Genomic DNA, 22,167 nt, shown 5'->3' with positions numbered 1-22,167 from the left:
TATAGTTGGAAGTTACTTTGTTCTGGTCTGGGTATTTCAGGGAAAGTGGAAAAACAGTCATTGGGATTCTGTAAACCGAATACCACCGTACAGTGCTGTGTGATTCCTGCACTCACACTGTGTGTAATTGGATTCTCATTGTTTAATTAGCCTATGTAATTGGCACAATACATTTTTACCTAAAAATAAAATGCTATATTTGATTTATTCAGAACTCTTTTGAAAACATCATTGTGACGACCAGGGCGGGCGAGAGCCGTGAGGGAACGGCGCGAGGCCGGTGACGCAAGTGATAACAAGCATCACCTGGGAGGCGCACCGGCCTTGAGTCTCTCACGGAGGAGCTTCGGGAGGATAAAAGGAGGAGCAACGACCGTGGAGGACGAGAGAGGACCAGGCCTGGACTTTATTTTATGTTGTATTATGTTTGTGTGGCCGGCAGACGTCCGCGAGGGTCTTTCGTTTTGTTTGTTTATTTTGAGATTAAACTTTTGTTGAATGTTCGCCGGTTCCCGCCTCCTTCTTCTCATATTTACGAACTGTGTTACATTGGTGCCGAAACCCGGGAGGAAGGAGGGACATGCTGTCGGAGAGCCCTCGCTGCTGAGGGGGATCGCGGTGCTGCGGAGTTCGGGCAGCGCGGAAGTGAAGACCGCGAGAGGCTGCCCGAGGCGGTGGTACTGGAGCCTAGTGAAAGGTGGGACGGAGACCCAGATGCCGTGCTCCTGGGACGAGGTGGGGTGGCTGCCGTCCTGGACCTGGAGGGAGCGGAGGAGTCGCCGCCGTCTGTCGTGGGCCGGAGCCTGCTGCCGTCCGCCATGAAGGGGAGGAGCAGGGGACGGGGGACTTGCTGCCGGCTGCCCTCAGTCGGAGGAGCCATCGCCGGCCGCCAGGAGGCGGTCGAGGATCGGGCCGTCCACCGAGCGTCCAGTGCCACCGCATGGCACCGCGAGAAAGAGCCTCTTGGCAGGCTGAGGACCGAGCGGCAGTGTGTCGGGGAACCGGACCAAGAATTTTTTTTTCTCTCTTTTTCCTCTCTCCCCTCTCTCGTCCTGTCGCTCCCCTTGCTTCCGTCTCCTTTCTCTCGTCTCGTCTGTCCTTACCCCCAGGTGCTGCGGCCGCCGAGACAGGCCCCGGGGGGGAGTAGAGCGCAGTCTCGGAGGTACCCCCCGACCTGCGAGGGGCGATGGGGGTATGTGGCGACCAGGGCAGGCGAGAGCCGTGAGGGAACGGCGCGAGGCCGGTGACGCAAGTGATAACAAGCATCACCTGGGAGGCGCACCGGCCTTGAGTCTCTCACGGAGGAGCTCCGGGAGCATAAAAGGAGGAGCAACGACCGTGGAGGACGAGAGAGGACCAGGCCTGGACTTTATTTTATGTTTTATTATGTTTGTGTGGCCGGCAGATGTCCGCGAGGGTCTGCCGGCATTACTTTCATTTTGTTCTTTGTTTATTTTACATTAAAGTTACGTTGAATGTTCGCCGGTTCCCGCCTCCTTCTTCCCATATTTACGAACTGTGTTACAATTGTGACTAGTAGATTGTCATAAGGCTGATGTCCATGATAGGTCAAATTCAAGGCTCACGAATGAATGGAGCAGTTGGCACATCATCTGAGACCATTTGATTTCTGTCTAACACTGACTAGCAAGTTGCATGAAAATGACTAAAAAAAATACACTTTTTGTACGAGCAAGCAGTTGGCGGCTGACTTAAAGGTATTAGTTAACCTTGCACCACTAAGATCAGACTGGCAAGTTTGTGATTGTGAAAGCCGTGTACCCGGCCTGCGTGAGACTCTGTGTGACATAGGATCCCTAATGAACGAATAATTAAAAGTATGGGATACCTAAAATAATCAAATATTTAATTTAATATTGAATTTAATTTGAAATTGGAATCAGATTAAATACAAAGCTATAGAGTTAAATTGAAATGAAATTATTACAAATTAGAAGCACAAGTAAAAGACCTACACAGAGAATTCCTTCACCCACACTGTTGGATTCCATCATTGGGCCAAGGGGTGCTCCCTACATCATTTGATGGTCATTATAATAACATAACCCAAATGGTATCCACCAAGCAAATGCTACAATAATTTAAGGTTTGCCTGTATTGTACACTTTCCACAGTGTCTCATCAGAGACACCAATAAGAGAGTCTGACATCCACGTGAGACCAAATATTGTGTGCACATTTCTTCAGAATTTGGGTCCATCTGGGCTCATTTTTCATGTAGCATCTTTTACTGAAGCAGAAAAAAAAAAAAAAGTTTCTCAGTTCAATAGTTTCTCAGTACATTTAAAGTATAAATGAGATGTAAACAATATAATATTGTTTGTGTTGTTGAAATAAGTGTTGAAAAGTAAACAATCTACAATAGATATTTTATTCCATCACTATAGCAGTAAAAAAAAAATAAAATAAGTTAACATTTTCTCACTTGGAATATAGACGAAATGACTCTGTGATGGTTTGGCAACTGAACCTAAATGAGAATGAAGCAGTTACACACTTGTACAATAATAGAGTTCAGAGCATCACTCAACTACACTTAAGACTAGATCTGGTTAAAAAAGAGATTGATTTATCCTTTTCACAAAAGAACTGAATATTTTCCGGTTGCTTTAGCACACTATTTGAATATCAGATAAAAAAAATGTATTGCCTTTCTATATGTTACATTTACCAGCAGAAGTTGTCTTCTTCCTCCATATGATGAATGCAGTTATGATGAGAGCAGCCACACACACCCCACTGACAGACAACCTAATGGATCCTGAGTCAGATTCAGTATCTGAATTTAGGATGATATGGAAAAAAGTGATATCAGAAGAAATCAAATATCAGTAAGCTACAGACAGCTGACAGAGGTAGTTTTTGTTGTTGTTCTTGTTATTAAAGGGTTAGTTCACCCAAAAAATGAAAATTCTATTATTACTCACCTTCATGTCACTCCAAACCCATAAGACCTTCTTTTATCTATATTTTTGATGAAATCCAAGAGCTCTCTGACTCCTCCATAGACAACTATATTAAAGGAGCCCTTGATCATGTTTTTAAAAGATGTAATATAAGTCTAAAGTGTCTCCTGAACGTGTCTGTGAAGTTTCAGCTCAAAATACCCCTGTTACAGATCCCTTGTTTCCCTGGACTCCATTTCCCAGAATCCTCCTGTTCTCCACACCTGCACTCACTTCCCTCGTCAGCTCCTCATCGTCACTCATCACCTGCACCTGGACTCTATTGTCAGCACTCCCCATATATTGCACTCACTCCCTTCACTCCTCGTCCGTTCTCTGTTTATGTTACCGTATGTTGGATGTACTCTGCCTTTGTGTTCATTAAAGTATTGTTTGATTGTGGAAATCCGTATCAGCCTCATCTCTACACCAGCATCCGTAACAGAAGAACGGACCAAAACTTGGGATTTCCACAGAGAAAAAAAAATGGAGACTTTCCCCAGCTCCCTGGATCCAGCTCCTCCATCGCCTCTCACCCTAACAGCCAGCGAACGCATTATCGGGCTCCTGCAGGTAGGACGTTCGCTGGAGAGGTATGTGGAGGAGTTCGTTGAGCTTGCTTACTTGTCTAACTGGCCCGACGCTCAGTTGATCTCCCTGTTTTTGGATGGATTGGATGACGACACTATCCGTTTTGATGAACCTGTTTTTTGTTTCTCTTTAAGCGATACTATCAATTTAATTTTGTGGTTGAATGGCTCCAAATTCTTGGTAGAAGAGGTTCAGGATCAGTGTTGTCGTCCGGTCCATCCAGAAACACGGTTGGCCGGGCCAGTTAGTCAACCTCCGGCTTCCTCCGCACACCTTTCCAGCGAACTCCCTGCCTGCCCCACACGGGACCCACAATCCTCAACTGGGTCCCGTAAGCGGAGGAGGAGGAAGGAAGCCGCTTCAGTGTCTCCAGAGCCCGCTCCAGTGTCTCCAGAGCCCGCTCCAGTATCTCCAGAGCCCGCTCCAGTATCTCCAGAGCCCGCTCCAGTATCTCCAGAGCCAGCTCCAGTATCTCCAGAGCCAGCTCCAGTCCCCACAGAGCCAGCTCCAGTGCCTGTGGGGATTTTAATTGTATTTGAGGGGATGAAATGGCCCTCAACCCCAGTCTCCTCCGAGCCAAGTTCTCCAGTCTCCTCCGAGCCAAGTTCTCCAGTCTCCGCCGAGCAAGCAGCGCCAGTCTCCGCCGAGCAAGCAGCGCCAGTCTCCGCCGCCGAGCAAGCAGCGCCAGTCTCCGCCGCCGAGCAAGCAGCGCCAGTCTCCGCCGCCGAGCAAGCAGCGCCAGTCTCCGCCGCCGAGCAAGCAGCGCCAGTCTCCGCCGCCGAGCAAGCAGCGCCAGTCTCCGCCGCCGAGCAAGCAGCGCCAGTCTCCGCCGCCGAGCAAGCAGCGCCAGTCTCCGCCGCCGAGCAAGCAGCGCCAGTCTCCGCCGCCGAGCAAGCAGCGCCAGTCTCCGCCGCCGAGCAAGCAGCGCCAGTCTCCGCCGCCGAGCAAGCAGCGCCAGTCTCCGCCGCCGAGCAAGCAGCGCCAGTCTCCGCCGCCGAGCAAGCAGCGCCAGTCTCCGCCGCCGAGCAAGCAGCGCCAGTCTCCGCCGCCGAGCAAGCAGCGCCAGTCTCCGCCGCCGAGCAAGCAGCGCCAGTCTCCGCCGCCGAGCAAGCAGCGCCAGTCTCCGCCGCCGAGCAAAGTTCTCCAGTCTCCGCCGCCGAGCAAAGTTCTCCAGTCTCCGCCGCCGAGCAAAGTTCTCCAGTCTCCGACGCCTACGAGCCCTCAGCTCCAGCCGCCGCCGCCGAGCCAGCCGCTCCAGCCGCCGCCGCCGAGCCAGCCGCTCCAGCCGCTGCCGCCGCCGAACCAACTGCTCCTATGAGCTGTGTTTTTGAACCCTCCAGCCCAAAGACTGTTTCCCCTCCCTGCCTCCCTCTCCCGCCTCCGTCCATATGTCTCAGCACTGAACCTTCACCTCAAGCCCCCTCGCCCAGATCTCCACCTCGGACCTCTGGGCGATTACCTACACCCCGGCTCCAACCTCCCTCTGCTCCACCGTTGTCCAGCAGTCCACCAGTGTCACCAGCCTCCATCCTGCCCCCGTTCACACCTTGTTCCTTCGTCGGCCTGCCCTCACTTCTGGACTGCACTCCTCCGTCTTCACTCTGTCACTCCGTCCCTCAGCTCCAGTTGGCCTCCTCACTCTCCCCAGTGTTCACTTTGTTGTATGTCGTCTATCTTACACTGCGGCCTTCTGAAGCACCGGCTGCGCTTCGGTCGGCGGAGCCGCTGGTTCCGCCATCTCCCGCCGGTCCTTCAGCGCTGCCTGGGCACTACGGCATGAAGCCTTCGGTCCCTGACCCGCCATGGCGGCCTGCTGCACCTGACCCGCCATGTCTGCCCGCTGCACCTGACCCGCCATGTCTTCCCGCTGCATGTCTGCCCGCTGCACCTGACCCGCCATGGCTGCCCGCTGCACCTGACCCGCCATGGCTGCCTTCAGCCCCTGACCCGCCATGGCTGCCCACGGCTCCTGACCCGCCATGGCTGCCCACGGCTCCTGACCCCCCCATGGCTGCCCACGGCTCCTGACCCCCCATGGTTTTTGGACCTGCCCTGGAGACCTCCACTCCAGTCTACTCCTCCCCCTGCTCCGGTTTGAGGTCTCCAGGGCGCCCGCCCCCCTCCCGGTTGTTACATCTACGGCGCGAGGACGCGCCTACCGGGAGGGGGAGGTACTGTTACAGATCCCTTGTTTCCCTGGACTCCATTTCCCAGAATCCTCCTGTTCTCCACACCTGCACTCACTTCCCTCGTCAGCTCCTCATCGTCACTCATCACCTGCACCTGGACTCGATTGTCAGCACTCCCCATATATTGCACTCACTCCCTTCACTCCTCGTCCGTTCTCTGTTTATGTTACCGTATGTTGGATGTACTCTGCCTTTGTGTTCATTAAAGTATTGTTTGATTGTGGAAATCCGTATCAGCCTCATCTCTACACCAGCATCTGTAACAACCCCATAGTTTTTTTTTTTTTTAATTTTTTTAACTGCCTATTTTGTGGGATCATTAACTATGCACTGATTTTCACTCGACCCCGCCCCCTGCCAATCGCATCTTCCCAGCCACACGAGCTCTGGACTTTATTACAGCGCATTTACAAAGTTCACACAGCTAATATAACCATCAAATGGATCTTTACAAGATGTTCGTCATGCATGCTGTATGCATGCTTCGAATTATGTCAGTAAAGTATATATTTGGATGTTAAACGTTTGATTCTGCATGAGTTTGAGGCTGTGCTCCGTGGCTAACGGCTAATGAGGAGAGATTTATAAAGAATGAAGTTGTGTTTATGCATTATACAGACTGCAAGTGTTTAATAATGAAAATAGCGACGCTCTTGTCTCTGTGAATACAGTAAGAAACAATGGTAACTTTAACCACATTTACATTAGCAACATGCTAACGAAACATTTAGAAAGACAGTTTAAAAATATCACTAAAAATGGTAACACTTTACAATAACAGTACATTAATAACCATGAACTAATGCCTAAATTAATAGTTACTTCCACATGAACTCATGATTAGATAAGATATGAACTAATCATGAACTAATGAAAAATGATCCTTAACTACGACAGGAGTCATAAGGATTCATGCATGAAAACAGCAGCCTTAACTACGCATTAATACATGTTTGATAATTAATGCATTAATTAACATTTAGGGGTAAACTAAATAAATCAGCCTCCATAAGAGTAAACAAGAAGTACTCTGAATTTGAATTAAACATGATTTAATACTGTCATAATTTACACTGTAATATCATAATCTGCCATCTGCAGCTTTGTGACAAATAATTGCAATGGCACATGATTATTTAGCCATTAATTACATAGATCTGTCTAATCAAATGTGGAAAATAGACTAACTACCACTAATAAATTTAATTTGATCTAAACTGTTTTCTGATTTTTACAGTTCATTTATATTTAGTCATAGATATATAGTCATAGTTTATTCCCGGAACTAAAGTATGTAGGGTTTATTTCTAGCGGGACACTCATTAGTGGCGCACGTTAGGTGTTCTCTTGGCGCGTTTGTTGTGTTGCTGGCATTTTAAACTAATAAATGTTGACTGCTTTGGTAAGCCGAATTAATAATTAAAGACATATTTACATGTATGTTTTATTGGGATTTTCAGGAGGTTATGTGCAGTTATTAACTGTATTTGTATTTTTGTCATTTAAATGTATATGCTTTGATTAGCATTAGCTTGTGGTCGCGTGCTATTTTACATGTAAATGTGCCTTATGTGTGTCTTTACAGGTATGTTTATGGCTTGCTTTCAAGTCCATATATGTTTAATTATATAAATAAAAATAAAATACAAATACTTTTTATTTTAGTTTTTTTGTACAGAAACAGAAACTGTTTAGGATGTAAAGGAATAAGGATGGCACTCTATAGTATTTATTCATATATTAGTTAATGATGTGTGATATGTGCATCATGTCATGACTTTACTTGAGGGGGCACAATCATAATTAACTAATTATTAACTAAGCATATACTAACATCAACTAATGGTTGGTTAATTTATACTTATGTCATGATTTTACTTGAGGGGGCACAATCATAATTAATTCACTGTTAACTACTTACCAAATTCAGCTCATGATTATCATTAACTTACTATCAAACACACATGTACTAACAGTATTCAGCCCAGTTAAGTGATGTTGTGTGACTTTTCAAAAAGTCAGAGAATGGAGGTACAGTATGATCACGGCCTGCGTCTGGATGGAGAGTGAACTTCTGAATCTGATCCCAGCAAACGCTCCCTTACCTTAGTTCATGTTTCCTGTTTGGTTATTTTTTTGGGAACCGATTCCTCAGGAACTGATGTAAGTCACAGTAGTTTTGTTTGATAGGAAAGAATATCACAAAACAGATTAAGACCTTTTAAGATAAATAGTGTATTTAGTATTTTATATGTTTGATAAGGAGGATAAGTGAAAATAATGGCAAACTAATCCTGTGCCTTTCAGTGATGTTTATAATGAAGCTGCTGATGTCAGTAGTTTAAATTCTGACAATAATAAATTGTTTAAATTTATTTCAAAGTCCAAATATGTATTATTCCTTCTTATAGAGATGTTTGATTTAGTTTACCCTAAATGTTAATTAATGCATTAATTATCAAACATGTATTAACGCATAGTTAAGGCTTCTGTTTTCATGCATGAATCCCTATGACTCCTGTCGTAGTTAAGGATCACTCTTCATTAGTTCATATCTTAACTAATCATGAGTTCATGTTGAAGTAACTATTAATTCAGGTATTAGTTCATGGTTATTCATGTACTGTTATTGTAAAGTGTTACCCTAAAAATATCATGTTATCATGGATCATGTTAGTTAATATTGGTCCATCTGCCCTTTTTTGCTATTGTCATCGCTTGCTTGCTTCTGTTGATTCTGCTTTGCACATCCAGACGTTCTGCCCTTTCTAATGGCTTGAATATGAGCTGGCAATGGCATAGGCCTATGCAAATATTGGGGGCGGAGCCCCCGACTGTTACGTAACAGTCGGTGTTATGTTGAGATCCGAGTGTTTTCCGGAAGTCTTTTAAACAAATGAGATTTATATAAGAAGGAGGAAACAATGGGGTTTGAGACTCACTACAATAGTCCATGTGACTACAATGGTTCAGCTTTAATTTTATGAAGTGACCAGAATACTTTTTTTGTCTATGGAGGGGTCAGAGAGCTCTAGGGTTTCATCAAAAATATCATAATTTCGAAGTTGAACAATGGTCTTATGGGTTTGGAATGAGATTAGTGTGAGTAATTAATGACAGAAATTTCATTTTTGGGTGAACTGTCACTTTAAACCTGATGTCTACTTTCATATCCAAAAGGTTTTGTTGTTGTTTTATTAGTAGTATTTCTTTACCATACGTAATGTCCAATTTGTTGTCCAGATTGAGGTGTTTCATTGTACAGTTGTATTTGTGTCTTTCACGTTGTTCTTCTACACTGATCACCAAACTCTTCCTCATCTGGTAAGTTCCATCTCCGTTGGGAAGAATCTCTCCTCCTGTGATCTGATCATCATCCACAGGCTGATCATCTCTGAACAGAGTCAGGTTAATGTGACGGGGGTAAAAACCAGTGGCCAGACAGCTGATCTGAAGCCCTTGAGAGTCTGTGAGTGTCTTCTTCATGAGTCTGACTCTGGGTTTCACTGCAGAGAAGGACGAGAAGTGTTACTGTTATTAAACTGAATCAGTCATTCATTTATCGTAATCATTCATTCATAGCATTCAGAGGCACATATTTTCTGTCAGCACTGCTGTCTGGGTCAGATTTGTCAATTATTATATGTTTAAACTTTATTTTACTGAATATATTATACTGTTAATCAGGTTGATTCTCTCACCTTTTCTCATCACATTGTCCTTTTCCATATTCAGGTACCTTCGCAAAACTTTAATGCAAATAGGATGATACACATTTTCATACATAAAGTTTTCATGAAGTTGTTTTAGTTGGTCCCATGCTATCGCCCATGACATTTTGAACTGGATGTCATGTTTTTCTATGTCGAAAATAAACTCCTCCAAATTTTGCCCACCGAAAGCATCCCAGAAATGAAGTGGACCTGGTTTACCATTGTTCAACAATTCACATCCAACAAGTCTCTGATGAACATGTACACCTTCAGATGAAGGAAATAAAATTAGACTTTTATTGTACTATGTCAATGAAGAATCAAAAAATGTGGTGAAATTAAAATTAATATACTCGTCTTTTTTATGATTACTCCATGTGGTCAATATAGCTTTCTCATTTCTACTTCAAAATGGCTTAAAACACATAAAAGCTACATGTAGTATTAAATGTGCTGTGTCTAACACTCACTGTCTGTGTGATTTTGGTGATCTTTTAGATAAAAAGCTCGATCTTTCATTCTATAATATTTTTCACGAAATACAGTATCAGCATCACTTTGCTCTTCATCATAGTATTTTGAATCACTGTGAGAGCGATAGACAGGTTTCCATGTGACAGAGTCATAATATCCTATTTGCAGATCATCCAACATCAGCACAACACTGAACTCAGGAAATGGTGTCTGTCCAACTATATATGTTGCCAAAGCTATCAGTGAGTGAGAACCTGTGGATACACAAGGACAAGCATATATTAGCATGGTGTCAAATTAGGTCATTACTGTATACAGTACAACTTTACATTCCTGCACAATACCGAAAGAGATTCCAGGATCAGAAAGACTGAGTAGTCATTTTTATTTGTTTAGAGTTTTGTTTAGTAAGTTAAAGTGTGTGGAATTGAATGTGGTGTCCAATGAGGTTATATTGGCACATCGACTGCAATCTCATTTTGAACACTCAAAAATCAAGCCTTCCTGGATCTTCAAGGACAGTTTCACTGATCTAGTTTGATCCATTAATCCAAATGGTTAGGGGCTTATGTAGCAGTGGACTTTGGGGATAAGGGCAAGTAAGGTCCCTATAGGGCAGTGTACATTATTATTTGAAATATTATATTTAAATATAATCATACATGTAAGTTGTTATTATTACGTTCTGTTTTATAATGTAGTACTACAATACAATAAGGTGCAAGGATTATCTGCCACTATTTACAATAAGTATAAATAGCGCCTAACTCTATTTATACTATAAATATGTGGTGTGTGTGTGTGTGTGTGTGGGGGGGGGGGGGGGGGGTATTATTGCAATTGTATTATTACAATAATAAATGCACAAAATTTATTTACATAGACCTCATGTTTAATATGATAGGTTCTTCCTTATCTACTATAATACATGTCGTTAGTCTCGAGAGTATTTACATTAGTCAATAAATATGTGGATCCACATTTGGTATTAGATTGTCCTGATGGACTACTGGTAGAATTTTTGCTGAGTGTGCCAGAGGTTCTGGGATCTAATCAACCTCCCTATAGCTATAACATGTTATTTAGCCTAAAACATGCTCTCACACATTTATTTTTCAGTATTTTTGGGAGAAGTTACATTTACATACATGGTTTCAAGAAACAGATGCATTTAGACCTGTTCAGTTTTGACTGGAATGCGTCCCAGACCACCTCCTGAAGTGATCTGAGCGATTGGATTTATCCATCTCAAATGCGTTTTGGAGGGCATTTAGACCTGGTCTTTTCATTATTGGATAGCTATCCGATCAGAGAAAACGCATGAAGTGACCAGGTGTAAACAGGCCCAAAACGGAAGTGACTTAAACTGCAATTCATCGACTGGCCGCTAGGGACAGGCTTTAAAAGAGAGCAGAATCTCATTGAGCCCCATGTTAAAATGCCCAACATCACAGCAAAAAAAAAAAAAACATGTTTACAGCCTGGTACAAATTGTGGTTTTGGTCTATACAGCTAATTTTTGCTAATTGAGGGGGTGAATTTTTTTATAACTAATTTATCCATTTAAATTATATTAAGCCTTAATGTTCTGCATAATTAAGGATGTGGCCATTGAGTGACAGGTTTGCCGCTGCTGTCTGTGAGCCGTCACGTTACCTTAGCTAATTCCAGCCGCTAAATTTGCCATCTCTACTGTGTTTGTGCTTTTTTCGGGATTATTTTTATTTTCATACAATTATCAAATAATATGGCTTGCTGTGCGGTTTATGTGTTTGTGTACATGTGCACACATGCAGAAGATAAACAGAACACATTGTTGGATCGTCTTGGCATTGGCTTGGCATTTGTCAGATTTACTACAATGACAATGGCTGGAGAATATGCCTCTCAAGACACCACAAACTCCGACAGCACTGCTTGGATATTATAACTAAAACTGCTACACTGTTTTGAAAAATTATACTTTGGACGTGGGCTCATTTGTTTCTGAGTGTCACAGTTCCAGTCATTCCCGGACTCCATTTCCCATAATCCTCCCTGCCAATCACCTGCACTCACTTCACCAATCAGCAATCACCCACACCCAGCTGCAGCACATTACCTGGACTATTTAAGACACTCTCATTCTCACACCCATTGCGAGGTCTTGTATTACTACGGTTTGCATTTCTGAGCGTTTGTCATTGTGTTTGTCTGCCTGTTACTGAACTTGTCTGTTTCCCGTGTACGACTCTCTGCTGCCTGCCCTTTGGATTATTTGCTCTGTCTTGAACTTGTGATTGATGTCTGCCTGCCCTGATCTACTGCCTGTTCCACGACCACGATTCTGCCTTGTCCCTGCTGTACCTGTTTGCCACTGTTTGACCCTTGCCTGTTTGACCACGAACATTGTTTAATAAAGCCTGCACATGGATCCCACGTCGTGTCCCGAGTCGTTACAGTGAGAGTCTAACATAGATGATTGTATACAGTTTTACAACATAAACGCTGCTCAGATTACATAATTTCTTGAAGAATGATAAAGAAGATCATTCAAAAGAAATGTGATGCAAACAATGGACAATATATCAATATTTCATGGATTTAATGCGTTTGTGTACAAAAAGTGCTGTTGTTGTTTTTCAATGGACTCTCATGGACATTTGTGTCAAGTGTAATGGATTGGATTCATCTCGCGATCGTATGAAGTCTTGTTTTGATTTTGCGTGTTGTCATTTGCATACCCGACACAAATTACAATATTACTGTTGCTGGAGCATCTATATAGTAAAAAAGACACCATAGATTGACAGTATAGATTGACAATGCTCGGCGCTGCAAATCGTGCTGTAAGCCTTTAACGGTCTTCAGACAAAGCTTGAACACAAATAGGCACGGGACCATTTGAAAGCAGCTGGCAAAATGCACTGAATTGATTTGGAATAGGCTTTGCTATTAGACCTGCAGTCCGCCCGTGCCTACCGCGAGTCCGACCCGCACGTAAATATTATTCCACCCCTTACATAAAAGTTACATAAAATTTGGCGGGTCACCTGTCAGGTAACTGCGGGTACCCGCCCCGTGCAGGACTCTGGGGTGTGGTTTGCAGGAACCAGGTACAACAGTCTCTTTGCCCATTTTCAGTTATCAGGGAGTGACGCGCTGCCTAGATGGCAATGGCTGCTTTTTCGCTTCAATGCTCGCCAGAAATCTACGGGTGACGTTACGGACACTATGTCCATTTTTTTTTGGACATTTTTTCTATGGTTATAATCCACCCTTGTATATTTTTTTTCTCATTAAAATCAAAGATTTTCATCAGTGGTTGTATATCAAGAGCAGTGGTACGTTTATGTGCATGTTGTTTTGTGATTTGAACGGAACAAATAGAGAGTCTCTGCAACAGTTAAGCGATTGAAGCTTAGCGTGCACGAGCGCCAAGAGAACACTGATAACAGCGACAACGAGCACAACATGATTTAAAAAATAACACATCCGAGTGCCAGATCGCCTATTATTTAAGACAAATTGATAATCAACTAGAAAAAGTGGTGGGGACATGTCCCACCCGCAAATTACGCAGGTATGACCCCAAATACGCAAAATATTTGTAGATTATTAAGTAATTAGGCATAGTTGGTTTGTGTGATATTAATCAGTTTCAGAAGTGCTGTTTTTATTGCTTATTCAACCCATAAACGTGAAACATCCCAACGGCTCAATTCTCAAAAGTAGTATTCACCAAAAACATAGCAAAAAGCTGGTATTTGCAGCCAGTTTTAGTTTCCTACATATATTCAAAATTAGATGCATGATGACCGTGCACATTACATGGTTGAAAGTTTATAGGACAGCAGTAGGCTACTAACTTACCTGCATTAACGACTGTCAAAAATGACAGCATACACACAAAAATGAGCATCTTCTCAAATAATAAATCCCAGTGGTTCAGAAAAGAGTGCAGGTGTTTTTCCCCTTCAAAAGTGTCCTCTTATTGTAACTATTTTCAACAGTTTGTTGTTGTTTTTGGAGTGTTACCAGTTGCACAGTACTGCCATCCATCACACGTAGCTAATGTCATGGCTTCATATCATTTTTACACTGAATTGCACTTATCTGTTAGTTGAGACTCCAAGACCTGCAATTGGTGTGAGAGATAAGAGAGATATCGAAAATGTGTGCTGTGTGTGTGTGCCTCCTTCAACGGGGTTATATCCTATGAATTGTGTGTCTTGTAGGCCTAAATATTTAAAAATCGCCCTTATTACTTTAGTCTGTCTTTAGTCTCTAATAACACTCAAAAAAATGATTCTAACTGCTTGTTCAGTTTATTTAAATAAAATAAGCTGAACCAACACAAATCTTTAGTTTTTTACTTAATACAATTGAGTGCCAATGCCAATATGTTAAATGAAATTAAATTTGCAAAATGTTAGGTCAACCTAAACCATTTGTGTTGGGACTACATGAATCATTTATGTTGCATTGATTGAACCTGGGCAGTGGATTTCTAGTTCCCAGCATGCTTTGCGTAGGGAAAGATTGGGACAGTAAATGTTGAATTTAAGTGCTGTTTAATGTGTTTTTTAGTAAAGGGAAATACCTTTTAAAGTTTGATGTTCAGTTATATTTGACATTTAAAAGAGTTTATGTTATGTCGATTTTTTGAGGTTACCATTATGCTGAAGTGTAGACCTTGTGGTTAGGCTCTAGGTGGCTACGTAAAACAAATTTATATTGCTCTCATTGAGCATTAACTGTGCTCAAGCCAGTGATGAGAAGTTCTTTATCTGATCATTACTTGCATGCTATAAATGTTACTTAGCATATGAAAAAGTGTAATTTTAGTTTAGTTTTTATAGAAATATAAATAAATTAGTTTGAGGGTCAGCACAAAATTTACACAGTCTACATATGGTCATCAGCTTTTCTCCTCTCAATGGTCATGAAACATATATGTCTGTGTACAACAGCTACTCAAAACCTAAGCACAAGCGCACATCTTCACCGTGATGGTAAAAAAAAACAAAAAAAAAAGCACTGGTTGGATCAACAAGAATGAATTATGTTCAGGAAACATACACAGAATACGTCAAATGAAACTGGTGTGATCTCATTCAATTAGGATGAATTTCACTCATTAGTACAATTAACCTAGCTTAAGTTCAAATAAATCAGTTCAACTGTCTGGAAATAGGTGTCATAATTGAATTAAGTTAGACCAACAAGTTATTTTTTTGAGTGAATGCAGTCGATTCTCTTCCAGGTTAGGATATTATTTTTAGCTTAGCCTATTGTTCACAGTAATAGTTTTTCCATTTCATTAACATGTTCTACACTCTCACTACACTGACATTTATTAGTTTTTGTTTTAAGAAGAATAGCGTGTTTAATCCTGTGTGTTCCAATCTGTTTAAAATACTTCTTCTCTTCTGTATTTACTTTGATAAACTGATGCCATTGTAAAATACTTTCTTGACCATATATGCCATGATTTTATAATCGCAGCTTTCATTAGTGATTTACCTTCAATTTTTTGCCATAAGGTATTTTAAATAGCCTATATTAAAATCCTGCATTTTAGATGTTTAGATGGTCTGCTATAGAAGAAAGGTCTGAGCATTTTACTAGGGTTAACTTAGTAAGAATGGTTATTGTCAATCTCAAGTGATTAATAATAAGTTCTGCAGTATACACTGAAAGGAAATTTTGAATGAATACACACATACATATACATGTTGGGCTGTTTTTCTAGTATCTTACATAAACACCTGTGTGAAAAATGTCTTAAAGTAACAGTACACTACACTATTACACTAAGTACACTTTTTAATTGAAGTGGTTGGATTAATGACAAAGTGATGACAGCTTGAGTGTATCCACATGATTGTTCTTGCAGTTAGCTCCCCTTGACCTGTAAATGCCATTCATCTGTTTTTTTATTATTATTTTCATGTTCTTCTTCTTATTTACCAGACAATGTCTTTGTTAGTCACTTTTTAAATAATTAACTTTTACATGCTAGATGTGCTTTGTCTCAAAAGGAAAGTGAAAACTTTGGGAATTTTGAGTCCTAAGCTGTGTCAATAGCACCAGGTGTGTCAGGTGTTTAGGACACAATCTCCCATGACACTGAAAAGAAAAGCTTTCATAACATAACAGACAGATTATTCTAATAATGTTCTAAACATTATAATTATGTTTACAAAAGTATTTATCAAGCAGATAATTATTAATTTTATTAACGTATAAAGTCTGAGTGATGAGTGTCTCCATTCTGAATCTTTCTACACTGTCACAAGAAATTCTGATTATAAAGTCTGCAGTCTGTATGAGTTTATAGTAGTCAGTCACTCACGGTTTGCTGCTACACTTGGCCTAAAGTGCTGCCACCTTATATTGATTTTGTGAAACCACTAGAGGGCCTCAGCAAACTACCAAAATGGATTGCAAAACATACAAAATATGGTGAACACAAAACACAAAAAAAACCACATGTATAATAATAATGATAATAATATTTTGTGATGATGGCAACAGTAATATCAATAATAATAATAACAACAGTAATTACAATAATAGAAACAACGATAGTAATACTAAAGATGGTGATGATGATAATATTTTGTTTTGACGGCAATAGTAATATCAATAACAATAATAATAATAATAATAATAATAATAATAACAACATTTATATCAATAATAATAATAATAGTAATAATAATATTAAAGATGGTGATAATATTGACGGCAACAGTAATATCAATAATAATAATAACAACAGTAATAACAGTAATAATAATAGTAATACTAATACTAAAGATGGTGATGATGATTGTCACGATCACCGTCTGTTCCTGTCAGTTCCCGGACTACACTTCCCACAATCCTCCCTGCCAGTCACATGTTCACTCAACACCAATCACCTGTCGCCACATACAGCCATGCACACACTCCTCACTAATCACTACACCCAGCTGCAGCTTGTTACCTGGACTATAAAAGGACTCTCACTCACACCATCCAATAGCAAAGTTTTGATTACTCCTGTATCATTTCCGAGCATTATTATTCCTGTCTGCCTGTCTGTTACCGTTACTGCCTGTTCCTGTTTCTTGACCCGTTGCTGCCTGTCCTGACCCTTGCCTGTTATACTGTTCTGTGAATGATATCTGCCTGTCCTCGATCTACTGCCTGTACTCTGATTACGACTCTGCCTGTTCCTTGCTGTTCCTGTTTACCCCTGATCGACCCAGCCTGTACGACTATGCTCACATTGAATAAAAGCTTGCAAATGGATCTCCGCCTGAGTCCCGCTTCGTTACAATGATAATATTTTGTGATGATGGCAACAGTAATATCAATAATAATAACAGTAATAATAATAATAATAAAATAACAATAGTAATACTAATAATAATGAAATAATGACACATACCCAACACATACCACACCTATCCTAGCTTCTGTGTCAGTCTGCTTGTGTATTTATTTATTTTTTATTTATTTTCATTCCTGAAATTGAAAATTCCTAAAATTGTAATTTTAATCAAATATCATTTGATGGTCATTATCATAACAAAACTTAATGGTATCTCTGAGCAATTAACTCAAACAAATAAACACGTTCAATGTTTGCATTATTGAGTATATTAATTAGAACAACTTTAAAACCTACCTTAATTCATCCGAGCCCAGGGAAAAGAAAATGGCGGTCAAGCAGAAATTTCAGGACAGGCTGGTGCGTCATGACGTCAGAAAAAAACGTTTGACGTGGGGTCCTTAAAGGAATTATTTGTTGACTGAAAGTGAGACATTTGAGTAGCTGTGAATTTCTACATCTTTAAGGTAAAAGAGTGTACAATAATGAGTAACGACTCAAATAGTTATAGCAATCCAACTTACACCCATATTCACTTTTTACAGTGTGTTGAAGATTAGCGGACAGGCTGTTGATTCATTAAAATGATAAGCTATTTCCTCACAAAAGCGGTTTATTGAGTGTATGAAGCTTCTCCATTGACATCCATTTAAAAAAACAAAACAAAACAAAACAAAAAACTCTTCTCTCCTTCTTTGTGTACTGCGCTTTTTTCAGCTAAGGTTGCGGGCTTGTCTTCAAGTGGCTTTAGTTAAGCTGAAAAAGAAATATGGTGTCTGAAAAAGTTGCAGTTGGTGGTCAGTTTTTGTGTAAATGTTCATTTTTGACCAGCGTTCTCCACTTCTGATGTCATTTTTAGCAAGAAATTACTAATGTAGTAATTAAATATTCTCTTAGTTTTCCCCAAAGCTGTAGCAATAGACTTGTACATGTTAAAGGTCCCGTTCTTCGTGATCCCATGTTTCAAACTTTAGTTAGTGTGTAATGTTGTTGTTAGAGTATAAATAAAATCTGTAAAATTTTAAAGCTCAAAGTTCAATGCCAAGCGAGATATTTTATTTCACAGAAGTCGCCTACATCGAACGGCCAGTTTGGACTACATCCCTCTACTTCCTTCTTTAATGACATCACTACTAGTTTTTTGACTAACCTCCGCCCACAGGAATACACAAGAGTTGCGTTTGTAGAGTATGTTTGTCGCCATGTCGTCGAAACGCTGTTATTTTCATCCCGCAGTCCAATCACCGGGTCTGATTCCGGCTCAAATTGATAGGGTAAAATTAAAGACATGTTTACAATAACACTGAGCGTCTGCATCTCCACGTTATGGTAAGAGGCGTGACCTTTCCGGGCAAGGAGCGCTAAGCTGCTGTCGAATCACAACACAGGAACCGCTGGCACAATCAGAACTCGTTACGTATTTCTGAAGGAGGGACTTCATAGAACAAGGAAGTCATCAGCCCGTTTTTATGACAGTGGAAACAGCGGGATGCAGATTATGTGAAAAATACCGTGGTTTTTTGCACACGAAACATGAACACGTTATATTGCACACTATAAACACGATCAAAGCTTCAAAAAAACACGAAAAACGGGACCTTTAAAAAGAAACTGAAATATGTAGCCTAACACAACACATGTATAAAGATAAAGTTAAATCTAAAACATTCAGGCCGTCGTTCTCATGTAATCATAATTTTAGACTTTCTGATATAGGCTAATGCGATTTCTCCTAAATAGTTTGATTTCTTTCTAAAAAATAATAATAAAAAAACATCTGATCGATCATTTTGCTAGTTTGATTTTCAAGATATAAATATGCTAATCTGACTCTGCCTGTCAGTGAACAGTTCCAGTTTGTTTTCTGTCATGTGACCTTTTCTTTTAAGCAGTTGATGCCAGTCTGGCTCTGAATTCAGTATGGGTTGCAAGTGTTTGTTTGCTCGGTGTAAGAATTTGACAGGTTGGCACTGGTTCCCCCGTGATGCTGACAGAGCTAGATTGTGGCTGCAGGCGGTGGGATCCCCATCAACTCTCGACACGTCAAGATTGTTTGTGTGTAACAAGCATTTTTTACAAGAAAGCTTTTATAGACATGAGGAGTTTGTCATTGCTCATGGAGGTAATCTCAGAAGAGAAGACACTGAACAAAGTCTCAAATACCTTTCCATCCCTACAGGGCAGCAGGTAAGAGTCCTAATAATCATGATCTTGTCAATCTTGCTGTCCTTTTGTGGTTTAGATGAATAAGAATAATCAGTTTGATTATTAATAATGAGATGATCACAGACCTATTCGAATAAACAAGATGTTTTTTCTTTTAGTTTCACTTTAGCTGCTGGCTGGAAATATTGGAATTTTGCCCAGTGACTACAGCTGAAGGAGGAAGTCCAAATATGGTCATTGGTGAGATGAATTTATGGTGAAGTTGAACAACAAGCAGCCACGCCTCTGGGTTCTTCACACAGTCAGATCAGAAATGGCTATTCAGAGTAAATGTAGTTTCACTGTTTTAGTCATGTGAAACATTAAATAATGTAACAGTTTTTGTTAATGTTAATAAATGTTATTATAAAGTGATAATAATGTCTTATAGTGAAGAATTGTACATAGGTTGTTTTTGAACTTGAAAAAACAAAAAAATGTGTTCAACAGTTATATTTTGTTGGAAATGTACAGATTGTTCATAAATTGTAGTGACATTAACATTTCAAATGAAGGATTTATTATGATTTATCAGATTTATCATTTATTATGATTTAAGATTTTTTAAATATTTATTAAATCAAATGTTAAAATGCCTGTAGTTTAAAATGTGCTTTATAAATCAAGCAATTATTTAAAATAATATTATCATAATTCTTATAATCAGCTGACACATCTTAATGAGGCCTTAAAGAAAGCTATTCTTGTTTTTGATATTAGTTTTTGATCTGTCTGCTCTCCCATCATAGTTATGAATAAACATGTAATACATATTTTTTTAACATAATATAAAACTTTAATATGTGTAATATATCTTTAATATATTTCTAAATGAACCATATATAAGCTTTTCCAACATTTGAAGTCAAATTGACTGATTGTTCTCTTTACATAATTTTTTGTTTTCTTGTTTTAGGAAGCAACAGGAATTCCAAGATATTGAATGTATTGTGTTCCTTATGTTTCAGGCTATAAATTTAGCTTGTCTGGTGTTTTCCCATGTGTGTATCTTATCAACATAAAATATTCAAATCTTTGTGGAAAGCTTGTATTACAAATGCAATTTCAATAAAAAAAGATTTCATAATTATGTGGACAAATTACGGGTCATTATTGCAGCGAGAGCGTTTTCCAGGATTTCTCTGCTGCCGTTCTATGTAAACGCAAACTATTTAATGAGGTCAAGAAACATCTGAGGGCAGCCAGGGCTGACTTATGTGGGACTTATGCACAGCTTTATCCTGCCACTCTCAAAGTCACACACCTGGGAGCTACTAACGTGTTTCAGGATCCATCTGAAGTGGACAAGACCTAACTGTCGTCGCTGAATGCACCTATATTTCTGACTCGTTTTGTTTTATTAGGCTCTGTTATAAAAACATGTTAATTTTCTTTTGTCGTTCAGGACCCCTTTTGCACTGAATTCTGTTCAAATGACTGACTTAAGTTCTAATGCAATTTACACTACTCCTTGTATTATATTTTAGTTTTTTCCAGATTTTTATTATTATTATTATTATTATTATTATTATTATTTTCTTTACACCTTTCAGCTCATCTTTGATGCAAACATGGGATTGTATTTTTATTATAGAATTTTTTTTGGCAGGAATCTTTCCTGAATTTTCTTTCCTTTTTCACAAAGCATGTCTAAAAAGCATGAATAGACTAAAGTTCTGTTCATGGAAAGTTAACGGGATACATACACCTGTAAAGAGCATATTAAAAACACTACATAAACATATAAACAACATTAAAAACTTGATTTTCACCACAGGGGGTCTTTAAATATTATTCAGCTTTCACAGCAGCAGAGACTGGACAATCTTGTTATCTCAATGGACACAGAAAAGGCATTTGATCGAGTAGAGTGGCCTTACTTGTTTTATACACTAAATTCGGTCTGGGTGAAAATTTTGTATGTTGGTTCAAGTTGTTGTACACTTATCCCCTTGCTGCTGTGATAACAAATGGTCTATGTTCTACCAGTTTTATGGTTCATAGGGGAACATGACAGGATGGACAACCCCATTATCACCCCTTTTATTTGCTTTAGTAATAGAACCACTGGCAGAGGCAATTAGGTTTAATTTAGGCATTCACGGCTTGACGATAACAGCAGCATAAAATTAATCTCTATGCTGATGACATTCTTATTTTCTTATCTAAACCAGAAATATCCATAATTAATCTTATTGCTGCTATCACGGAATTTAGTGCTTTTTTCCGATTATAGGATTAATTTTAGTAAATCTGAAGCCATGCATCTAGCTAGCCTGCAAGCTGTCCCTTTATGTTCAGACCTTTTCCCATTCAGGTGGCCCCCTTCTGGCTTTGTATATCTGGGAATAAATATAACAAGTCTAATCTTATTAAACTTGATCTATAGTAGTCAACATTTGAAGTGGATCAAAAAAGTTAATCAAAGCTGTCCTAAGAACTAAGTTGTCCCAAAAAGAATGTTTTACGACAACTTTGATGAAAGGTTTTGATCCACTTCAAATGTTGACTACTGTAGAAAGATGGAATACCCTTCCCATTTTTTGGCTGGGACGCATTGCTCTTTTGAAAATGAACAATTCTTCCAAGATTATTTTATGAAATTCAAATAATTCCAATTCTTTTTCTGCAGAAAACATTTAAAGACACAGATGGTTCAATTATTT

At 40.0% G+C, this 22,167-nt stretch overlaps 1 protein-coding gene and 1 long non-coding RNA gene across 5 annotated transcripts; one reads left to right on the top strand and one right to left on the bottom strand.

Moving 5' to 3' along the window:
* Window positions 1-2,026: 2,026 nt before the first annotated feature.
* Window positions 2,027-13,963, bottom strand: LOC137027184 (major histocompatibility complex class I-related gene protein-like). 4 transcript variants are annotated; one of them, XM_067395096.1, is made up of 7 exons: window positions 13,786-13,963; window positions 9,930-10,187; window positions 9,448-9,726; window positions 8,962-9,252; window positions 2,687-2,800; window positions 2,447-2,491; window positions 2,031-2,251 (listed from the first exon to the last, which is right to left on the bottom strand). In XM_067395096.1, the coding sequence occupies exons 1-7, from the start codon at window positions 13,832-13,834 to the stop codon at window positions 2,235-2,237; spliced, it is 1,053 nt and encodes a 350-aa protein (XP_067251197.1). In that variant the 5' UTR covers window positions 13,835-13,963; the 3' UTR covers window positions 2,031-2,234. The 4 variants fall into 4 exon arrangements, with proteins under 4 accessions (XP_067251200.1, XP_067251197.1, XP_067251198.1 ...); XM_067395097.1 differs by having other exon boundaries at window positions 2,033-2,251; window positions 2,693-2,800; XM_067395099.1 differs by lacking the exon at window positions 9,930-10,187 and having other exon boundaries at window positions 2,027-2,251.
* Window positions 13,964-19,215: 5,252 nt separating this feature from the next.
* On the top strand, window positions 19,216-20,515 carry LOC137026542 (uncharacterized). Its single transcript, XR_010895879.1, has 3 exons — window positions 19,216-19,483; window positions 19,621-19,702; window positions 20,418-20,515. It is a non-coding gene; the product is annotated as an uncharacterized lncRNA (long non-coding RNA).
* Window positions 20,516-22,167: the final 1,652 nt, after the last annotated feature.

The sequence above is a fragment of the Chanodichthys erythropterus genome, chromosome 9, assembly GCF_024489055.1.
Source record: "Chanodichthys erythropterus isolate Z2021 chromosome 9, ASM2448905v1, whole genome shotgun sequence".
In the NCBI taxonomy this organism is placed as follows: domain Eukaryota; kingdom Metazoa; phylum Chordata; class Actinopteri; order Cypriniformes; family Xenocyprididae; genus Chanodichthys; species Chanodichthys erythropterus.
This window is presented reverse-complemented; position numbering and strand designations above follow the sequence as displayed.

Excerpts from the sequence above, each read along its gene's own strand:
- LOC137027184 (XM_067395096.1), bottom strand. The coding sequence starts at position 13,834 with ATGCTCATTTTTGTGTGTATGCTGTCATTTTTGACAGTCGTTAATGCA. Across the intron at positions 2,801-8,961 it reads CAAATTGGACATTACGTATG|ATACTGAATCTGACTCAGGA; the intron begins GTAAAGAAATAC and ends TCCTAAATTCAG. Across the intron at positions 2,492-2,686 it reads GACAACTTCTGCTGGTAAAT|GTTCAGTTGCCAAACCATCA; the intron begins GTAACATATAGA and ends ATTCTCATTTAG.